Source organism: Pelophylax lessonae (assembly GCF_965119305.1).
Source record: "Pelophylax lessonae genome assembly, chromosome: 6".
In the NCBI taxonomy this organism is placed as follows: domain Eukaryota; kingdom Metazoa; phylum Chordata; class Amphibia; order Anura; family Ranidae; genus Pelophylax; species Pelophylax lessonae.
Window position 1 is genome coordinate 324,618,028 of NC_138773.1, and position 21,026 is coordinate 324,639,053.

Here is a 21,026-nt window from a genome sequence, read left to right on the forward strand (position 1 = left end):
GGAATGTTATGTAGCAGAAAGTGAAAAATATTGTTTTTTTTTTTTTTGTTTATAGCACAAAACAAAAATTGCACAGGTGATAAAATGCCACCAAAAGAAAGCTCTATTTGTGGGAAAAAAGATATCAATTTTATTTAGGTACAGCGTCCTACATATGCGCAATTGTCAGTTAAAGTAACGCAGTGCGGAATTGCAAAAAATGGTCTGGTCATTAAGGGGGCAAATCCTTCCGGTCCAGAAGTGGTTAAAGGAGTTGTAAAGGCAGGAAGGTTTTTTATCTTAATACATTCTATGCATTAACATAAAAAGCCTTCTGTGTGTAGCACCCCCTAATACTTACCTGAGCACCTATCTCTCTCCAGCGATGTTCACGAGCCCCTCAGCCTTCCTGGGACTCTCTCTCCTGATTTGCTGAGATACAGCCGCGGTGCCATTGGCTCCCGCGGCTGTCAATCAAAGTCAGTGAGTTAATTTAGGAGAGAGAAGGGGGTGAGGCTGAACGGCAGCTCTGTATCTGAAAGGACACACGGAGCTGTAGCTTGGCTTGGGTGCCCCCATAGCAAGCTGGGAGCACTCAATAGGAGGGAGGGGCTAGAAGCAGCAAAGAGGGACCCAAGAAGAGGAGCTGCTCTGTGCAAAACCAACTGCAAAGAGGTGGAAAGTATAACGTGTTTGTTATTTTTTTAAAAAAGGGAGACTTTACGATAACTTTAATGCATTAAGATAAAAAACTTTCCTGACGTTACAACTTCTTTAATTAACCACTTCTGGACCGGAAGGTTTTCCCCCCTTAATGACCAGGCCATTTTTTGCAATACGGCACTGCGTTACTTTAACTGACAATTGCACGGTCGTGCGACGCTGTACCCAAATAAAATTGATGTCCTTTTTTCCCCACAAATAGAGATTTCTTTTGGTGGTATTTGATCACCTGTGCGATTTTTATATTTTGTACTATAAACAAAAAAAGAGCGACAATTCTGAAAAAAGAAAAAAAAAATTTTTCACTTTCTGCTATATAACATTCCCAAAAAAAAATTATTTAAAAATTTTATTTTTTTCATCATTTTAGGCCAATTTGTTTCCTACTACATATTTTTGTAAAAAAAATCTCAATAAGTGTATTGATAGGTTTGCGCAAAAGTTATTGAGTCTACAAACTAGGATAAAGATTTATCTCATTTTTATTTACTTTTTTTATTTTTTACTAGTAATAGCGGCAATAAGCGATTTTTAGCAGGACTGCGACATTGCGGTGGACAGATCGGACACCTAACTAACATTTTTAACACTTTTGGGGGGGGGAGGGCAGTGACATTACTACAGTAATCAGTGCTAAAAATATGCACTGTCACTGTACTCAGGACACTGGCAGGGAAGGGGTTAACACCTGGGGCAATCAAAGGGTTAAATGTGTCCCTAGGGGGTGCTTTCTAACTGTAGGGGGAAGGGCTCACTGGATGAACACAGAGACTTGTGTTCCGAAATAGGAGGATCCCTGTGTTCATTTCTGACAGAACAGCGGTCTGCCGTGTTTACAGCGGCAGAATGCCATCCTGTCTCCACGAGATCAATCACGGGTGCCCGGTGGCAATTGCGGCCACCAGACCCACTGATTGGCTCCCCCTGTGGTGAATAGGCATGCACGCCCCCACTCACATACAGTCACATCTTTTGGCGGGACAGAGCCGACCTGCTGCAGTATATGTACTGCCGGTGGTTGGCAAGTGGTTAAACAACTAGCCACCTGGATGACTCAGTGTTCACCCAGACTATTCGGCACCAAGCCCTTCCACCCTGAATACAAAGTACATTACACATCATCATAAGTATAAACATCCCACAATGATAACAAGGTACAGTGGTCACAATATAACCTGTTCAGGAGATGAGAAGACAGACAGAAACAATAGGTGCCTCAATTATCACAATTACCAATGGGACTGCAACCTAGGAGGCACACAATAGGAGAGACATGACCTTGTGTATTCTGTCCACTAGGCACGTCATTAGAAGACCAACAATATTCCAGCAGTCTGACACAGTGGAATTAATTTATCTTCATAGATCTCTTGAGGGATATTGTTGATAAATATTTTGGAGCCTCTCCAACCCAGTCTGCGGAAGGGCCACCATTTTCCCTCTGACCATTAACCCATACCAGACTAATATTACACCTTTCCATCCACTCCAGAAGGGAAGCTTTATTGTCTTTATTCAGAGAAGTAATCCAAGTCTCGCTCTCAGCGTTCGTAAAGGCGGTGGTCCATCATTAGGGGATGATCTGCTCTCTCCGTGGGCCATAATCAGTGGGTAGGAGGCTTGCCAAAAAACAACAATATCTCTCCTGCGCTCAAGTGGTATGCGGAAAGGTGAATCTTCTAGGCGGTTTTATGACACAAATGAAGTGGTCTTGCTGCCCCCCTCAGGACCAAGGGTATCCAAAAGGCACTACAAGAAAACAACAAGAGAAGGGCGCACCGACCTTGTGCATTACCACTTAAAAGTTTATTAAAATCAAAGAAGGGTAGCGTTCAATATACTCACAAACGTAGTGGCGTAACTTGAGTGGCGATTTTGGCTCTGAGGAAGAGGGTCCTCCCTCGAAACGCGTAAGCCACATCAGGTTTTGAGGACGCCATCACGCTATCCAGCAGTAGAGAAGTGTCCTGGAAGCGAGCGGTGCCCATTTCCTATATGCTTGTTCATATGCTACGTTTCTGAGTATATTGTACGCTACCCTTCTTTGATTTTAATAAACTTTTAAGTGGTAATGCACAAGGTTGGTGCGCCCTTCTCTTGTTGTTTTCTGGTAGGAGGCTTGCCCCTGGTCCTCTCCAAAACCTCCTGTCCTGGCTGAGTCTCCCACATAAGCTGTAATGTATTTTAGTACTGAACAGTTACATTGTAACATTTTTTTGAATTTTTTTTTTCTATTTCCGTAGATCAAAGATCCCAATAAAAAGCCAGAAAATGGATTAGCAGGGATCAGGTGCGTCATACTATTGCGTGATGATTGTAGATTATGTACATATATAACATATAAATGTTTCTGCTAGAGGTGCGCCGAGTGTGAATTTTGATTGCCGAATCCGAATTCAGGATGTACTCGGCTGAAAACCCATACCAAAAATGACAGTTTTTTTTCTTTTTAAAAAATATATTTTTATATATATAGTAATTGTATTATATTCAACTTTTTAATTAATATCATGAATTTAAATTAATATGAATTTATTTTCAGACATTATTGGCATCTTTAGCGCAAGAGAAGCTCAAGAAAAACGCATCCCTTTAAATTCTATGTACATCTTCACACTGGTCCATTGCGCTTCCGTTGTGTTAAAAAATATTGCTTTCTGCATTTTTGGTCAGTTATAAAAATAAACACTCCAAAATCTTACCTCCCCGCTAAAATACATTGAAAATTCAGCAAGAATGCATCAATAATACACCCGTGTTACATTTTGGATGCGGTTTTTGAGTCACATGACCTATCATAAGCACAGTAAAATCACCATGGCAAAATCGGGGTAAAATCTGCACCTTTTTCTCTATCGGCAAAATGCCAAAAACATCATTTTCAGCAAAGTGTTTCGGCCTCCAAAATTTGAAAAACTTGCATTTCCATTGGTCCTATGAATCTGAATTTACACTTTTTCTATGCAAAGTGGGCAAAAACAAATGTCCTTTAGGCTATTTTCTCTTCGGGGAAAAAAAAATTATTTTATTATGAGCTGTGGTAAAATACTGCATTATGGCCAGTAGATGGAGTGGAGGAGCATAGGAAATACATGCATCTTTGTAACAGGAAATACAATCATAGGTGTGCACAAAGGTTGTGCCTGGGAACACCCTAATCACTCCTTTGCACAAGGGCCACTGATAAGGCAGTACAGCCGACCCTCCTGTACTGGGCCTGGGTCCTTTTAGTTCAAAAAGGGGGGCCCAGGCACTTGTTGAGCAGGAGGACCGGCTTTACTGCTTTATTGCAGACCCCGATCCTCTTGTTCCTCTCCCTGCAGCACTGCCAGCTTCTCCTCATCTTCCTCCCCCCAGTTGCACTGCAGGGGGATCGGGTGTGGGAAGGGGCTGTTAAATGTAATTTACTGGCACCTTTCTTTTTTGAATGAACACAGTTAGCGATCGCTACTGATAACTGTGTCCATTCATTGCTGAAGCATAGTAAACTGCGTTTACTATGCTTCCGTTTGTGAATAAATAGGAAGCCTGTAAGCGCTTCCTATTCACCGCTGGCTTATCCTCATCTTCCTCCCTCCGCCTGTGCTGCAGGGCCAGTAAATACAGTATCTCTTAAAAGTGAGTACACCCCTCACATTTTTGTAAATATTTTATTCTATCTTTTCATGTGACAACACTGAAGAAATGACACTTTGCTACAATGTAAAGTAGTGAGTGTACAGCTTGTATAACAGTGTAAATTTACTGTCCCCTCAAAATAACTCAACACACAGCCATTAATGTCTAAACCGCTGGCAACAAAAGTGAGTACACCCCTAAGTGTCAATGTCCAAATTGGGCCCAAGTGTCTATATTTTGGTGGCCACCAATATTTTCCAGCACTGCCTTAACCCTATTGGGCAAGGAGTTTACCAGAGTTTCACAGGTTGCCACTGGAGTCCTCTACTCCTCCATGATGACATCACAGAGCTGGTGGATGTTAGAGACCTTGCGCTCCTTCACCTTCCATTTGAGAATCCCCCACAAATGCTCAATAAGGTTTAGGTCTGGAGACATGCTTGGTCAGTCCATCACCTTTACCCTCAGCTTCTTTAGCAAGGCAGTGGTTGTCTTGGAGGTGTGTTTGAGGTCGTTATGTTGAAATACTGCCCTGCGGCCCGGTGTCTGGAGGGAGGGGATCATGCTCTGCTTCAGTATGTCACAGTACATGTTGGCATTCATGGTTCCCTCAATGAACTGTAGCTCCCCAGTGCCAGCAGCACTCATGCAGCCCCAGACCATGACACTCCTACCACCATGCTTGACTGTAGGCAAGACACACTTGTCTTTGTACTCCTCACCTGGTTGCCGCCACACACGCTGGACACCATCTGAACCAAATAAGTTTATCTTGATCTCATCAGACCACAGGACATGGTTCCAGTAATCCATGTCCTTAGTCTGCTGACGACAGCTATGCAGACCAATTTGATGCAGTGTGCGGCGTTTGGTCTGAGCACTGACAGGCTGACCCCCCACCCCTTCAACCTCTGCAGCAATGCTGGCAGCACTCATACGTCTGGTTCCCAAAGACAACCTCTGGATATGACGCTGAGCACGTGCACTCAACTTCTTTGGTCGACCATGGCAAAACCTGTTCTGAGTGGAACATGTCCTGTTAAATCGCTGTATGGTCTTGGCCACCGTGCTGCAGCTCAGTTTCAGGGTTTTGCCAATCTTCTTATAGCCTTAGCCATCTTTATGTAGAGCAACAATTCTTTTTTTCAGATCCTCAGAGAGTTCTTTGCCATGAGGTGCCATGTTGAACTTCCAGTGACCAGTATGAGAGAGTGAGAGCGATAACACCAAATATAACACACCTGCTCCCCATTCACACCTGAGACCTTGTAACACTAACGAGTCACATGACACCGGGGAGGGTAAATGGCTAATTGGGCCCAATGTGGCATTGTCACTTAGGGGTGTACTCACTTTTGTTGCCAGCGGTTTAGACATTAATGGCTGTGTGTTGAGTTATTTTGAGGGGACAGCAAATTTACACTGTTATACAAGCTGTACACTCACTACTTTACATTGTAGCAAAGTGTCATTTCTTTAGTGTTGTCACATGAAAAGATAGAATAAAATATTTACAAAAATGTGAGGGGTGTACTCACTTTTGTGAGATACTGTATGTAACTTACAGATTAGCTCAAGGAGAGCACTCAGCCTTTGGGAGAGAAATGAAGGCATCTAACATACATCTAACCCAGTGCTGAGATGGGAGGGGCCCATTCCAGCTGAAGGGGGAACAAGCCGAGGTTGGGCCAGGTTAGCAAGTTGCAATTTCCGAAAAAAATAGGTAGTGTATATATATTGGTGAAAACAATTCTAGTCCACGTTAATTGAAGTATATGGGTGTGTATCAGGAAATAATATATGCAGTGGCGGCTGGTGCTCAAAATTTTTGGGGGGGCGCAAAAAGAAAAATGTAATAGGTATTGCTTCGCGCCAAAAAACGCAGTAAAAAAATTGCGTGACTTTGAAGCTGTGCCCCCTTCAATGCAATGAACACTGTGCTGTGCCCCCTTCAATGCAATAAACACTGTGCTGTGCCCCCTTCAATGCAATAAACACTGTGCTGCCTGTGCCCCCACAATGCAGAGTTCAGCGTGCATGCCCCTTTCAATTCAGAGCGCCACAGCATTGTCCCCAATCACTGCAGAGCGCCACAGCATTGTCCCCAATGATTGCAGAGTGACCATAGCATTGTCCCCCAATGATTGCAGAGTGCCACAGCATTGTACCCCAATGATTGCAGAGTGCCCACAGCATTGTACCCCAATGATTGCAGAGTGCCCACAGCATTGTACCCCAATAAATGCAGAGTGCCCACAGCATTGTACCCCAATAAATGCAGAGCGCCACAGCATTGTACCCCAATAAATACAGAGCGCCTCAGCATTGTACCCCAATAAATGCAGAGCACCACAGAATTGTACCCCAATGATTGCAGAGTGCCACAGAATTGTACCCCAATGATTGCAGAGTGCCACAGCATTGTACCCCAATGATTGCAGAGCGCCACAGCATTGTACCCCAATGATTGCAGAGTGCCCACAGCATTGTACCCCAATAAATGCAGAGTGCCCACAGCATTGTACCCCAATGATTGCAGAGTGCCACAGAATTGTACCCCAATGATTGCAGAGTGCCACAGAATTGTACCCCAATGATTGCAGAGTGCCCACAGCATTGTACCCCAATAAATGCAGAGTGCCCACAGCATTGTACCCCAATGATTGCAGAGTGCCACAGAATTGTACCCCAATGATTGCAGAGTGCCACAGAATTGTACCCCAATAAATGCAGAGTGCCCACAGCATTGTACCCCAATGATTGCAGAGCGCCACAGCATTGTATCCCAATAAATGCAGAGCGCCACAGCATTGTACCCCAATAAATGCAGAGTGCCCACAGCATTGTACCCCAATGATTGCAGAGCGCCACAGCATTGTACCCCAATAAATGCAGAGTGCCCACAACATTGTACCCCAATGATTGCAGAGCGCCACAGCATTGTATCCCAATAAATGCAGAGCGCCACAGCATTGTACCCCAATAAATGCAGAGTGCCCACAGCATTGTCCCCCAATAAATGCAGAGTGCCCACAGCATTGTACCCCAATAAATGCAGAGTGCCCACAGCATTGTCCCCCAATAAATGCAGAGTGCCCACAGCATTGTCCCCCAATCAATGCAGAGTGCCCACAGCATTGTACCCCAATAAATGCAGAGTGCCCACAGCATTGTACCCCAATAAATGCAGAGTGCCACAGCAATGTACCCCAATAAATGCAGAGTGCCACAGCATTGTACCCCAATAAATGCAGAGTGCCCACAGCATTGTCCCCCAATCAATGCAGAGTGCAGCGTGCGTGCTTCCTTCAATTTAATGCACTTACCTGGCGGCGGCGGCGGCGGGTTCTTCCCTCCTCGATCCAGTCCGTCCTCTCTGCGGCGGCGGCGGCGGGAAGGAGAGCGGCTTCTCCCTCGTCCTCCAAGCGGCAGTGACGGTGAGTGACTGACTCACGCACTGGCACCGCCCCCATTGTGACGTCAGGGATCGGATGTCCTGGATGATGATTGGTCCAGGCTGGAGAATGGACCAATCACAGCCAGGATATCCGAAAGTGGGGGTGTCGAATCGCAAGGACTTGCGATCGGGTTACGCCCCCAGAAGGCTGCCGATCGGCGCCTCTTCTGGGACGTAACCCCCCCCCCCCCCCCCCCCTAGCCACCACTTCCATTACAAAGGCCGGCGAACCCAATTTTTTTTTTTTTTAAACTTTATTTGTTCGCTGTCATTTTTTTTTTTTCTTTTTTCTTTTTCTTTTTTTTAGGGGTAGGGGGGCGGCGCCCTGGCGCCCGCTATGCACGGGCCGCCACTGAATATATGTGTCAAAACATAATATATATATATTCCAAGTGAATATAATTGTTGGTGTAAAAAGTAATAGATCTTAAAGACAAACAAAAAAAAAAAAAAAAGCTCCAAGATAACCAAAGAGTGTGAGAGAAACCACAATCCCGATGTGCCAGAAACTAGAAAATGGGAAAAGCCGATGAATGACTAAATAAAATCAGAACTAAAAAACCATCAATAAAAATTAAAAGTGATGAAAATGTATCAAAAGTGAAAGAAAGTAACACTGCTCAAACAGGTCTTACAGGTGCTGTTCCATGTTCCAAAAAGTCCCAAACATATCTCCTAGGCGAAAGAGCAAAGTAACTGATGTCCTGGCTGACCTCAAATAAATATTATTACTTTGTATCTCTCTATTTCCTGTATGATCAATGTTTATAAACAATGTTACTTTGTATCTCTCTATTTCCTGTATGATCAATGTTTATAAACAATGTTACTTTGTATCTCTCTATTTCCTGTCTCATCAATGTTTATAAACAATGTTACTTTGTATCTCTATTTCCTGTCTGATTAATGTTTATAAACAATGTTACTTTTTGTATCTTTCTATCTCCTGTCTGATCAATGTTTATAAACAGTGTCACTTTGTATCTCTCCATCTCCTGTCTGATCAATGTTTATAAACAATGTTACTTTGTATCTCTCTATTTCCTGTATGATCAATGTTTATAAACAATGTTACTTTGTATCTCTCTATTTCCTGTCTGATAAATGTTTATAAACAATGTTACTTTGTATCTCTCTATTTCCTGTCTGATCAAAGTTTATAAACAATGTTACTTTGTATCTCTCTATTTCCTGTCTGATCAAAGTTTATAAACAATGTTACTTTGTATCTCTCTATCTAATGTCTGAACAATGTTTATAAACAATGTTACTTTGTATCTTTCTATCTCCTGTCTGATCAATGTTTATAAACAATGTTACTTTGTTTATAAACATTGATCAGACAGGAGATAGAGAGATACAAAGTAACATTGTTTATAAAAATTGATCAGACAGGAGATAGAGAGATACAAAGTGACACTGTTTATAAACATTGATCAGACAGGAGATAGAGAGATACAATGTTACTTTTTGTATCTTTCTATCTCCTGTCTGATCAATGTTTATAAACAGTGTCACTTTGTATCTCTCCATCTCCTGTCTGATCAATGTTTATAAACAATGTTACTTTGTATCTCTCTATCTCCTGTCTGATCAATTTTTATAAACAATGTTACTTTGTATCTCTCTATCTCCCATCTGATCAATGTTTATAAACAATGTTACTTTGTATCTTTCTATCTCCCATCTGATCAATGTTTATAAACAATGTTACTTTGTATCTTTCTATCTCCTGTCTGATCAATGTTTATAAACAATGTAACTTTGTATCTCTCTATCTCTCACCTGATCAATGTTTATAAATAATGGTACTTTGTATCTTTCCATCTCTGATATAAATGATGATTATAAACAATGTTACATATTTTAGCACTTTATTCCCACAGTCAAGTGGGAGACACTTTGGCTTACCTTGCTGTCCTCATGGTGTCATAGTGTTGTATCTGTTTGCTTTTAAAGTTCAATAAAGTTGGATGTTTGGATGTGCAGCTGTTCGGATTTTTTGGATTTTAAATTTTGTCCCATTTTGCACTGTTTTCTTTAGTACCAATGTATTATAATTTCCAATTAATGTTTGTAACATGGGAACCTTCTTATCACCTGCTATAGTCTACCCCCTGCCTTCTCCTATTCCACCCCCAACTGACCCCCCTCAGTCCTAGTATAAATACTCCTCCAGCCCTCCCAGCACAGCAGACGTGTGTTTGACGTGTATTTTGTATGATTCACTTTATATAGGAACTCGCGCCTATTTTATACCTTGCAATAGTGGTTCATTTCTGATTTCTTGTTACTTGCAGATTCATCAATTTGCTCCCAGAAACTGTCTACGATATCCAGATTGCTGATGAAAAGATCAATGTTACTACAAATAAAATATCGGGATATCTCACCCAGAAAAGAGCTTTGTGAGTGGTTTATGATTGAATTTCTAATTTTGACGAATCCCCAGGCCTAATAGATGGCCAGCCAGATCTTTTCACTGCTTGGATACAATCTCTTATTATTGTTTATTCTTCCACCAGTACCAAACTAACCGTGACTTACAAAGGAGGTAAATACACGATTGACCTGGATCTACTGGACTTTGGTGCAGCATACACAGCAGTACTGAAGGAGGTAAGTAACACGTTGGCTTTCCTAACTTTCAGGGAATCCTACAGACCCGGTATTGATAGCATAATCAATTTTGTTTTCCATCATAAATTTAATTTAAAAAATAGAAAAGGGGTAAAGGAGATGTCATAGGGTTTTAAGGGTGCAAGAGGCACATTACATTTTTTAAAAATTTCAACATTTTATTAGAATATATTAACCACTTAAGCCCCGGAAGATTTTACCCCCTTCCTGACCAGGGCCTATTTTGCGATTCGGCACTGCGTGACTTTAACGGACAATTGCGCGGTCGTGCGATGCTGTACCTAATCGAATTTGACGTCCTTTTTTTCCCACAAACAGAGCTTTCTTTTGGTGGTATTTGATCACCTGTGCGATTTTTACTTTTTGCGCTATAAACAAAAAAAGAGCGTCAATTTTGCAAAAATAACAATATTTTTCACATTTTCTTATATGAAATTCCCAAAAGAAAAATGTAAAAATCTAAATTTTTAACATTTTAGGCCAATTTGTTTTATGGCAAAAAAATATACTATGTATATTAGCGCGCCAGAGAGGCAGTGACCGTAGCCTGGTTAAGATTTATATAAATAAGTAAATTAATTGTGATAATTAAGTGCAGCTGCTAGTAAAGTGCGGGTGCAAATTGGAAGAAAAAGTATTCACAATAGTGATACCTCTAGCGCTTGCTAATCCCTAGTGGAAATTTAAAATATGTGCTAAAAATTCACAGTGGATACAATTAATAAATAAACATGAAAATAAATCACTTCAAAAATAACTTAAAAATAATAGTCCATTCAATGTGTAGTGATAAATCAATCAACATTAATAATAAACCATAAAATGATAAAGTCCAAATCCAAATAATTTGTATTAAGGTGCTGGTGCTTCTTCCTTAATAACTGGTGCTTCCTTTCCCGTGATAAATAAATAAATAAATTGCCCACTCACCAGATGTTGTGGGTTCTATATGTCTTATGACATTAGAACCTAACTTGCTTCAATAGAAAATCCTTTCCAGGTTCGGGTTCCCTCTCCCTGGGTATGGACAGGCCGTTCGGTTAATAATCCACCATGGGATGAGTCTCCTCCAACCACGGGCCAAAGTATGAGATGTATTCCCTGCAAATCACCAGCACGGAAACCGTAATCACGGACTGACCGTCATTACTGGAGGAGGCAAACAGGGTTGAGTCTACCATAATGTGAAGGTATTGATTCACACCTTTCCGTGCTGGTGATTTGCAGGGAATACATCTCATACTTTGGCCCGTGGTTGGAGGAGACTCATCCCATGGTGGATTATTAACCGAACGGCCTGTCCATACCCAGGGAGAGGGAACCCGAACCTGGAAAGGATTTTCTATTGAAGCAAGTTAGGTTCTAATGTCATAAGACATATAGAACCCACAACATCTGGTGATTTGCAGGGAATACATCTCATACTTTGGCCCGTGGTTGGAGGAGACTCATCCCATGGTGGATTATTAACCGAACGGCCTGTCCATACCCAGGGAGAGGGAACCCGAACCTGGAAAGGATTTTCTATTGAAGCAAGTTAGGTTCTAATGTCATAAGACATATAGAACCCACAACATCTGGTGAGTGGGCAATTTATTTATTTATTTATCACGGGAAAGGAAGCACCAGTTATTAAGGAAGAAGCACCAGCACCTTAATACAAATTATTTGGATTTGGACTTTATCATTTTATGGTTTATTATTAATGTTGATTGATTTATCACTACACATTGAATGGACTATTATTTTTAAGTTATTTTTGAAGTGATTTATTTTCATGTTTATTTATTAATTGTATCCACTGTGAATTTTTAGCACATATTTTAAATTTCCACTAGGGATTAGCAAGCGCTAGAGGTATCACTATTGTGAATACTTTTTCTTCCAATTTGTTTTATGCTACCTATGTTTGGTAAAAAAAAAATCGCAAAAAGCGTATTTTGATTGGTTTGCGCAAAAGTTATTGCGTTTACTAACTAAGGGAAAGATTTTTGTCATTTTTGTTGTTTTTTTTTAACGCGTAATGGCAGCGATTTGCGATTTTTTTGCGGTACTGCGACATTGCGGCGGACAGATCGGACCCTTGACTGACATTTTTGGGGTTACCAGTGACATTACTACAGTAATCAGTGCTATACATATGCACTGTTACTGTAAAATGACACTGGCAGTGAAGGGGTTAACTTTTTTTGAGAGGGAGGGGTTATGTGTGTCCCTAGGGGCGTGATTCTAACTGTGATTGGCTGTGGCTTGAGGTGTAGGTATAGTGATCAACGGTCCTACATAGTAGAACCGTATGATCACTATTCATACACAGGGGAGAATGACAGGCGGCTTGTTTACATTAGCCGCCTGCCTTTCTCCTGCTCTAACGGACGTTCACAAGTGACCGGCAGACATCGGGTCCGCCGGGCACACACGTGGGGGGGGTCCGTGACCGCGCGGGAGCGCGCCGTCGCTCCCTGGACCCTCACAGGCTAGCGACGTAGCCCTACGTCGCTCTGCCTGTAAGGGGCTGACTGCCGACATAAATAGTCGTGCGGCGGTCGGCAAGCGGTTAAAATTTTATACATATCCATGTACAGTTGATCTCTGCATATGTATTAAGCAATTAATCCAGATCTATCACGATCTTTCTCAACATGTTTCACTGTGAATACAGCAGAGTGCACTCTGCCACTCACCTTGGAGGGGATCACTTCTAAGAGACATTCCAGTGGATGGGGATCGATTCACTGCTGCTGATAGCGATTGGACCCACTCAAACCCTGCCTCTAGTTATACAGCGACTATCCACACACAGCCCCCTATCACCCTAATGAATAATTTATTAGGGTAACATTGTGATCCCCAGACATGGCCCAGAACACATCATCATTTGGACTAAGATGCAAGGTGTGGGGCTGCCCCACTCTGGGACACTTGGCATCTAGGGTCTTTATTCTTTTTTTTTTTTTTCATTACATATCAAATATTTATTAGCTCAGCATTAGATGTTGGCTATTTCCATCTCACATGTGAACTTTTCTAAACAGGTGGATGAAACCAATAAAGTCATAAAAGCCTACAAGGTGGAGGACGTTGATGCAAACAGCATGCACGTGGCGTGGCAGATCCCGCAATACGCCCTACTGAGCGCCGGAGAGGTCATGTTCTCAGTCACCGGCTTAGACTTCTCCTATGCCCAGGTAACAACCGAAAATTAGATAATAAGTGTCACCCTGCACCTTCTGGAAGGTACACATGGGGTAAAGGAACTGATAATTCAGTGTTTGGTGGATGTTGGGGCATGAAACTACCTGATAGGAGCCTCTACAACTGTGTAAGACTGAAGGGAAGGCCGGAGGGAAGATTTAGGATTAGAGTTAACCTTAGATACCAGCATACCCCCTAGGGAGTGGGATTATGTGGGCGACCAAACACCCAAATGATTCCAGAATATTTGGTTGTAAATAAAAACAATTTTATTTTTACATACAATATAAAATATTAGAGAGACTGCACGTCTCAATATAACATGAAAAAAATTAAAAAAGAAATTGGTATATCACGGCTTACAACAAAAGATCATATACAGAAATAGTGACTAGCAGAATAGCGGATGTTCCAAGAAGACCCAACGCGTTTCAGGTGTAGGCACCCTTCTTCAGGGGTCTGTTTGGTAGAAACTTATGAATTCCTGTATTTATCAAAGAATAAAAAAGGTTTAGACAAAGTTACATATTGTTTTTCGATTCTTTTGTATCTGTAATAGCAGGATCTTAATCATAAACTAATAATTTACATACCGCAGATGTCACATTTATAGACCAAGAAGCCGTGTAGTTAAGAACAGTGTTAAACACCAAAGAAATTAAGAGGTGCCGGGATAAAGAAGTGGGAGGCTTCCTAGAGATGACTTTATGTGTGAAGGACCACTGTCATATAGTATTCGAGCATGCCTCTCAAAGGTCCCTGCTGGAAAAAGAAGATTGACGTCTTTGTAAGATACGGAACCAAGGTGGAACCTTAAATCAGCCTTTTTCAACCAGGGTGCCTTGAGGTTTCTCCATGGGTTCCTTGACAAAATCCTTCAAAATTGATCCAAAATTGTATACAAGCCAGCAGGTAGATTAACCACTTAAGCCCCGGAAGATTTTACCCCCTTCCTGACCAGGCCCTATTTTGCGATTCGGCACTGCGTGATTTTAACGGACAATCGCGCGGTCATGCAACACTGTACCTAAACAAAATTGAAATCCTTTTTTTGCCCATAAACAGTGCTTTCTTTTGGTGGTATTTGATCACCTGTGCGATTTTTACCTTTTGCGCTATAAGCAAAAAAGAGCGTAAATTTTGAAAAAATAACAATGTTTTTCACATTTTTTTATATGAAATTCCCCCAAAAAAATGTAAAAATCTAAATTTTTTAACATTTTAGGCCAATTTGCTTTCTGCTACATATGTTTGGTAAAAAAAAATCGCAATAAGCGTATTTTGATTGGTTTGTGCAAAAGTTATTACGTTTACTAACTAAGGGAAAGATTTTTGTCATTTTTGCTGTTTTTTTTTTAACGAGTAATGGCGGCGATCTGCAATTTTATTTGCGGGACTGTGACATTGGGGCGGACAGATTGGACCCTTGACTGACATTTTTGACACTTTTGGGGTTACCAGTGACATTACTACAGTAATCAGTGCTATACATATGCACTGTTACTGTAAAAATGACACTGGCAGGGAAGGGGTTAATTTTATTGGAGAGGGAGGGGTTAATGTATGCCTGATGCTTACTGACGTGTGTGGGGGGAGGTGACTATGTGAGCTATGCTGAACACTGCAATCTGTCACTCCCTGTCACTTAGGAGATCCGCCCGCTCTGTTTACACAGGCGGGCGGTTCTCCAAACTCGATTCCCCGACGATCAGGGAAGAGCAGCGGCGATCGCCGCCGCTCCTCCCCTGGCCCGACTCCCGCTGTGACTGAAAACAGCGGGAGCGCGCCTCCGGCGGCGCGCGAGCGCCGCATACAGGGGGAGGAGTCCAGCGACGTAGTACTACGTCGCTGGACGATAACGAACCACTTTGCCGCAGTGGGCTCAATGTGAGCGGTCGGCAAGTATTTAAAGGGTTGAGAAACACTGCCTTAGATGGTGAGGTTATTTGCTAGGGGTGAAGGGTTAAGTGTTGTGGGCTTTCTTTGTTTTGCTAGAGTTCCCTTTTAAGGGTACGGTTTGTGGTACCTTCGATAACGATACTCCTACAGCCACCTTCAAATATTACAGTATATAAAGTAATGAGTAAAGCCGGGAATGTCAGATTAGATTCTGGTGCAAAATGTTGACCAGTCCTCCTTGTGTCTCCCGACTCCCAGGCTCCAGCCAGTATGAAGTCCGTCCTCCAAGCCGGGTGGCTGCTCACTGTGGCTTTTGGCAACGTCATCGTGCTTATTGTGGCTGAGGCCGGATCCATGGAACAGGTAACATTTAATTTCAATGATTTTTATTGAAAATTTTTAGAAAGAACATCAAAGGTGTAAAAACTATAAAACATAGGCACATCAGTCCAAATTGTCCCCCGGCAAGCAAAAAATAAAAGGAGAAGGAACAATCGGGGTGCACTACAGTGCTATGCACTTGGATCATTTGCTCTGAGAGGTTGAAAAGTCTTTTAACAGTATGAAGTTAATCAAGATCAAGTGTTGGTTGATACATGCAACAGGTTACAATGAGCTTTAGGAAGGAGAAATGAAGGACGTAACAAAGCACCATGGCATTCCAAGGTGGAAAAAAAGTCAACCAATTGTACAGCCTACCACTGTACCCCAGCGCCGGGGTAGCTAATACCAGCACACATATTGCGCTTTTCCACTGCATGGTACGGCTCGGTTTGGCGCTTTTCCACTGCATGGTGCCCCATGGTACGTGTTAGAAGGGTTTGGTACGGTTTGGTACAGCGGCGCTTTTCCCACTACATGGTACGGCTCGCTTAAACAGTACCACCTCGGTTGGGGTTCCAAGCGGGCCGTACCTATATCCCACAGTCCTTTGTATGCAGCCTTGATTGTTTGTCACTACTAGCCACTGATTGCTCAGAGAATCGTTGGATTCCCACCCACTCAGGGGCGTAACTACAGAGGTTGCAATTGCAACCGGACCCCATGCTCCAGGGGGCCTGGGCAGCTCCCCTGTAAACCTGAATAGGAGGGGGAGCAGCGGGGGCAGCATGTAGAGAAATATCACTGTAGCTGCCAGGAGGAAAATGGAGGAGATAGGTTCCTCTCTATGCTGCCCCCGCCGCTCCTCCTATTCAGTTCACTTGTGTTCTGCTGTCTCTGGGCCCCTGTGTGCTCCCCTGGTCCCCCCCCCCCCACTCCCCACTATGCTGGCAGTTTCCTCCCTCCCCTCTCCTGCCGGCTGCTGCAGGGGGTGTGTCACAATAGAGAACCAGGAAGGGGTCTGTAAATATGTAATTTACCAGCTCCTTCCTTTTCTGAATGGACAGAGTCATAGTCAGTGACATTGTAAAAAAAATTAAATAAAATGATAAAAAATAATACAATTAAAATACCAAAAAATAAAAACTACTGACACCAGTGGGTGAACTTCCAGGATCACAAAGGTCACACTTGCGACCGGGCCCTGACATTCCAACACCGAAGGGAGGACCCAAGATGGCAGGAAGGAGGTCCACTTGTGAAATGGTCCCACTGCAGGACTGTAATAAAGGGCCCCAGGATCAGTGGAAAGAGCACCAGGTTTGAAGGGAAGGGCCCCGGCCAGGGGTCCTGGGGGCCCTTCATGGTTTCTTGCACCAGGGCCCTGAAGGTTCTAGTTACGCCTCTGCACCCACTTACAACTTTACATAGGTGTGCGCAGCCTATTGCATTAGGGTGTGCACCCCAAAGTTTAAATACACATGCATGTGTTTGCCTACATGTATATGGCCCCGATACATTACTCTCCCTGCTGGCAAAGTGAAATAGAAGTGTGTGGCACTTCTCTTATGGCAGAGCAGGTCCGAGGGAGATCTTTCCCATCTCCTCACTGGCAAACAGAGCGATAATGCTAATGTGCCCTAGGTGATTAGGGTGTGCCCAGGCACACCCGGCACACCCTGTACGCACGCCTATGCTACTTTAGTGGAAAAGCAAAGCGAGCCGAGTAGAGCCTATACAGTGCTGAAACGTGCCGACTCGTACCACGCAGTGGAAAAGCAAACTGAGCCGAGCTGGGCCAAGCAGTGCCGAGTGGAGCCGAGCCGGGACTTGCAGATGAAAAGTGCCAATAGACACGTCAATTGGGAGCACCTAATAGGGCATATGTCATAGAGCGATGACGCAAAAGAAATAGGAGTAAAGAAGAGTAGTAGGAGGAAGGAAATGGAAGAAAAAAGGGAAAATAAAAAAGGGAGGACCCCCACCCCGCGCCCCACGTCCCCAGAACCCAGGCGACCAGAGATCTCCTAAACGCCACCAGTGAGGTAGCAGAGCCATGGTTCCCACACTTTATCAAACTGTTTCATTTTATCATTCAGCATAGCTGACATACGTTCATTGATCATTATCCATGAAAGCTTGTGTCGGAGTTGCTCGAATGGCAGGACAGGGGACCTCCAAGACCGTGCAAGCGTACCCCCCAAGCACTAATCATCTTACCCTCAAAATTCCCCCACTTACCACAAATCCTTTTCCCCCCAATCACTCCTCCTAGCACAAATCCTCCTCCCCCAATCACCCCTCCTACCACCCCCCCTCCCAATTACCGCCCAAGCACTAAACCATCTTGCCCTCAAAATTCCCCCACTTAACAAATCCTTTTCCCCCATTCCCCCCTCCCAGCAAAAAACTCCCCTGCTAGCACAACCCACCCTCCTCCAAATCATGACCCTAGCACTAATTCTCTCCCTCTTCCAAATCCCTCTCGTCCTATCACTCATCCTTTTTACCTCCAAATCCCTCCTACTAGCACAAATCGTCTCCCCTCTAAAAATCCCCCTTCATAGCACCGATCCCCTACACACACCCTTTCCCAGCACAAACCCCCCCTTCCCAGCACAACCCCCCTCCCCAAATCACCCCTTTAGGACAATACCCCAGGCCCAATTCACCCCCGGCCCTAATCCTATTCCTCCTCTAGATCCCCCTCCTAGCATAAATCCTTTCCCTCCCCCCCAAATATACCCTCTTAGAACAAATCCCCCCCATCCAATCCCCCTCCAAACAAACACCCCCCCTTAATCCCTCTTCCTATCTCAAATCCTCTTCCCTCTATCCCACCTCCCAGCACAACCCCCCCTCCCAAATCACCCTTTCATACACAAAACCCCCCTCCAAGCCTACAAATCCCCCTTCTCACAAACAATTCTCACCTCCCTCTGAATTCCCCATCCTAACACAAATCTTCTCCCACACCTCCTCCCAGCACAAATCCCCCCCCCCCAAATCACCCCTCCTTGGACAAATTACACCCCTAATTTACCCCCCTAACATTATTCATCTTCCCCCACTTATTACAAATCACCTTCCCACATTGCACCTTCCAGCACAATTCCCTCCAATCACCCTCTCGCCTCCAGGACTTTACCAGAGCCTCTCCAATCCTGTGGAACTCCTCACCCTTATCTGTCCGATTATCTCCTACTCTATTAGCTTTTAGGCGATCTCTGAAAACCCTCCTCTTCAGTGAAGCCTATCCTACCCACACCTAACAACTCTACCTCCATTTTATCCATCTGCCCACCCCCCTCGGTTATTGCCTTTTGTTTCACTTGACCCTCCCTTCTAGATTGTAAGCTCTAACGAGCAGGGCCCTCTGATTCCTCCTGTATTGAATTGTATTGTAACTGTATTGTCTTCCGTCATACTGTAAAGCGCTGCGCAAACTGTTAGCGCTATATAAATCCTGTATAATAATAATCACCCCACCTAACACAAATCCCCCCAACCCTAGCACTAATCTTTCCCCCCCTCCAAATCCTCACTACTAGTGCTAATTCTCTCCCCCCTCTTAATCTCCTCTCCTAGTACTAATCCCCCCCCCCCTCCTAGCACACACACCCCTTCCCAGCACATATTCCCCTCCTAGCACATATCCTCTTCCTCTCTAACCCCACCCCCCCCCTAGCACATATCCTCTTCCCCTCTAAATCCCCCTCCTAGCACATGCACACACCCCTTCCCCTTCAAATCCCCCTCCTAGCACATATCCTCTTCCCCTTCAAATCCCCCTCCTAGCACATATCCTCTTCCCCTTCAAATCCCCCCCCTAGCACATATCCTCTTCCCCTTCAAATCCCCCCTCCTAGCACATATCCTCTTCCTCTCTAAATTCCCCCTCCTAGCACACACACACACCTCTTCCCAGCACAAATCCCCCTCCTAGCACATACCCTCTTCCCCGCTACCCCCCTTCCAGCCCAACCTCCCTCCTTATTCCTCAAATCACCCCCTTGTAGCAAAAATCCCCCCCCCCCCAGCACAAATGCCCCCTCCTAGCACTAATCTTCTCCCCTTCTAAATCCCCCCTTCTAGCAGAAATACTCTCATCCTCAGAGATTTCCTCCCACTTCCTATTGTGTCTCCTGGATAAGAAGTGAAGGGAAATCTCCCCGCCAATCCATTACTGATGAAAAACACATTTTGGCTACACTTGTACAGTATGTATCTTGCAAAAAGGAATACTGAATTTGTTTGTATTCATCAGCTGACCCCCTTTCTCTCACCTCACAGTGGGCGGAGTTTATCCTGTTCGGCGCACTCCTGGTCGCTGTTTCCATCATCTTCTCCATCATGGGATACTTCTTTGTTCCTGTGAACCTTGATGACCTGAAAGAAGACGATGACACAGCCGACGATATCAAGAAGACAATACCTGACTTCTATGAGACCGGCATAGACAATATAGAGGAGAAGAAGACGAAGATCTAAAATGTAGACAACAGAAAATAAGCTAAATGTAAAAAAAAACCTGTTTTTAAAAAACTTCTATAAATCCACAATTCTGCTCTTGAACCTCTCTCCGGACTCGACGCCTCCTGACCAGCCATGTATGTTCTCCTGGGTCATCACCTTCCCTTCCTCCCTCTCTTCACAAAGAACTTTATCATTCGGACCCAATGAACACCGAGCTGTGTATGAGCCATAAAAAGCTGTTTATAAAATCAGCTTGTTTTAGTGATCCTCACAAGGGGGCGCTATATAGCCAGGGCAGCTGCTAGGGTGGTACAGCCAGCCCTCCCATACCAGGTTTGAGCCTAATTGGATTAGTAAGTGGCCCACAGAGCTCCCCCACCCCCATCAGAACTTCCTGTATAGACGGTATACATCCTGCCACACAGTGCTAAAGAAGATAGTGTTCTCCAGGCCACCATCCCGCCTGATCTCAGCTAGAAGTGCCAAGATTTCCATGCTGATGGGGGGTGCCGGCCACAGTCTCACAAGATTTAATCTGGTGGACGCTGGGCTTTGTTTGGCATATACCAGGTACCTGGTAAATAATGGGTAAAGGGATTGAGGGTGCTAATTACTGGTAGAGGTAGTCACAACCTGAAGTAGACCAGTAATTTAGGGAATAATGGAGTGCCAATGAGAGTCCTGACCCCTGCACTATGTACATAACACACACCTGACC

The 21,026-nt window shown here is 43.9% G+C and overlaps 1 protein-coding gene across 1 annotated transcript in view; it reads left to right on the top strand.

Annotated features, from left to right (window-relative positions):
- Window positions 1–20,325, top strand: part of LOC309559068 (solute carrier family 15 member 2-like) — a 93,974-nt gene extending 73,649 nt beyond the window's left edge. Inside the window, exons 18-23 of the mRNA XM_082262206.1 lie at window positions 2,946–2,992; window positions 10,078–10,185; window positions 10,303–10,396; window positions 13,453–13,605; window positions 15,770–15,874; window positions 20,126–20,325. Coding sequence (XP_082118332.1) covers window positions 2,946–2,992; window positions 10,078–10,185; window positions 10,303–10,396; window positions 13,453–13,605; window positions 15,770–15,874; window positions 20,126–20,323 — 705 coding nt within the window. The 3' untranslated portion in view covers window positions 20,324–20,325. The remainder of the gene's footprint in view (window positions 1–2,945; window positions 2,993–10,077; window positions 10,186–10,302; window positions 10,397–13,452; window positions 13,606–15,769; window positions 15,875–20,125) is intronic.
- The last annotated feature ends 701 nt before the right edge of the window (window positions 20,326–21,026 follow it).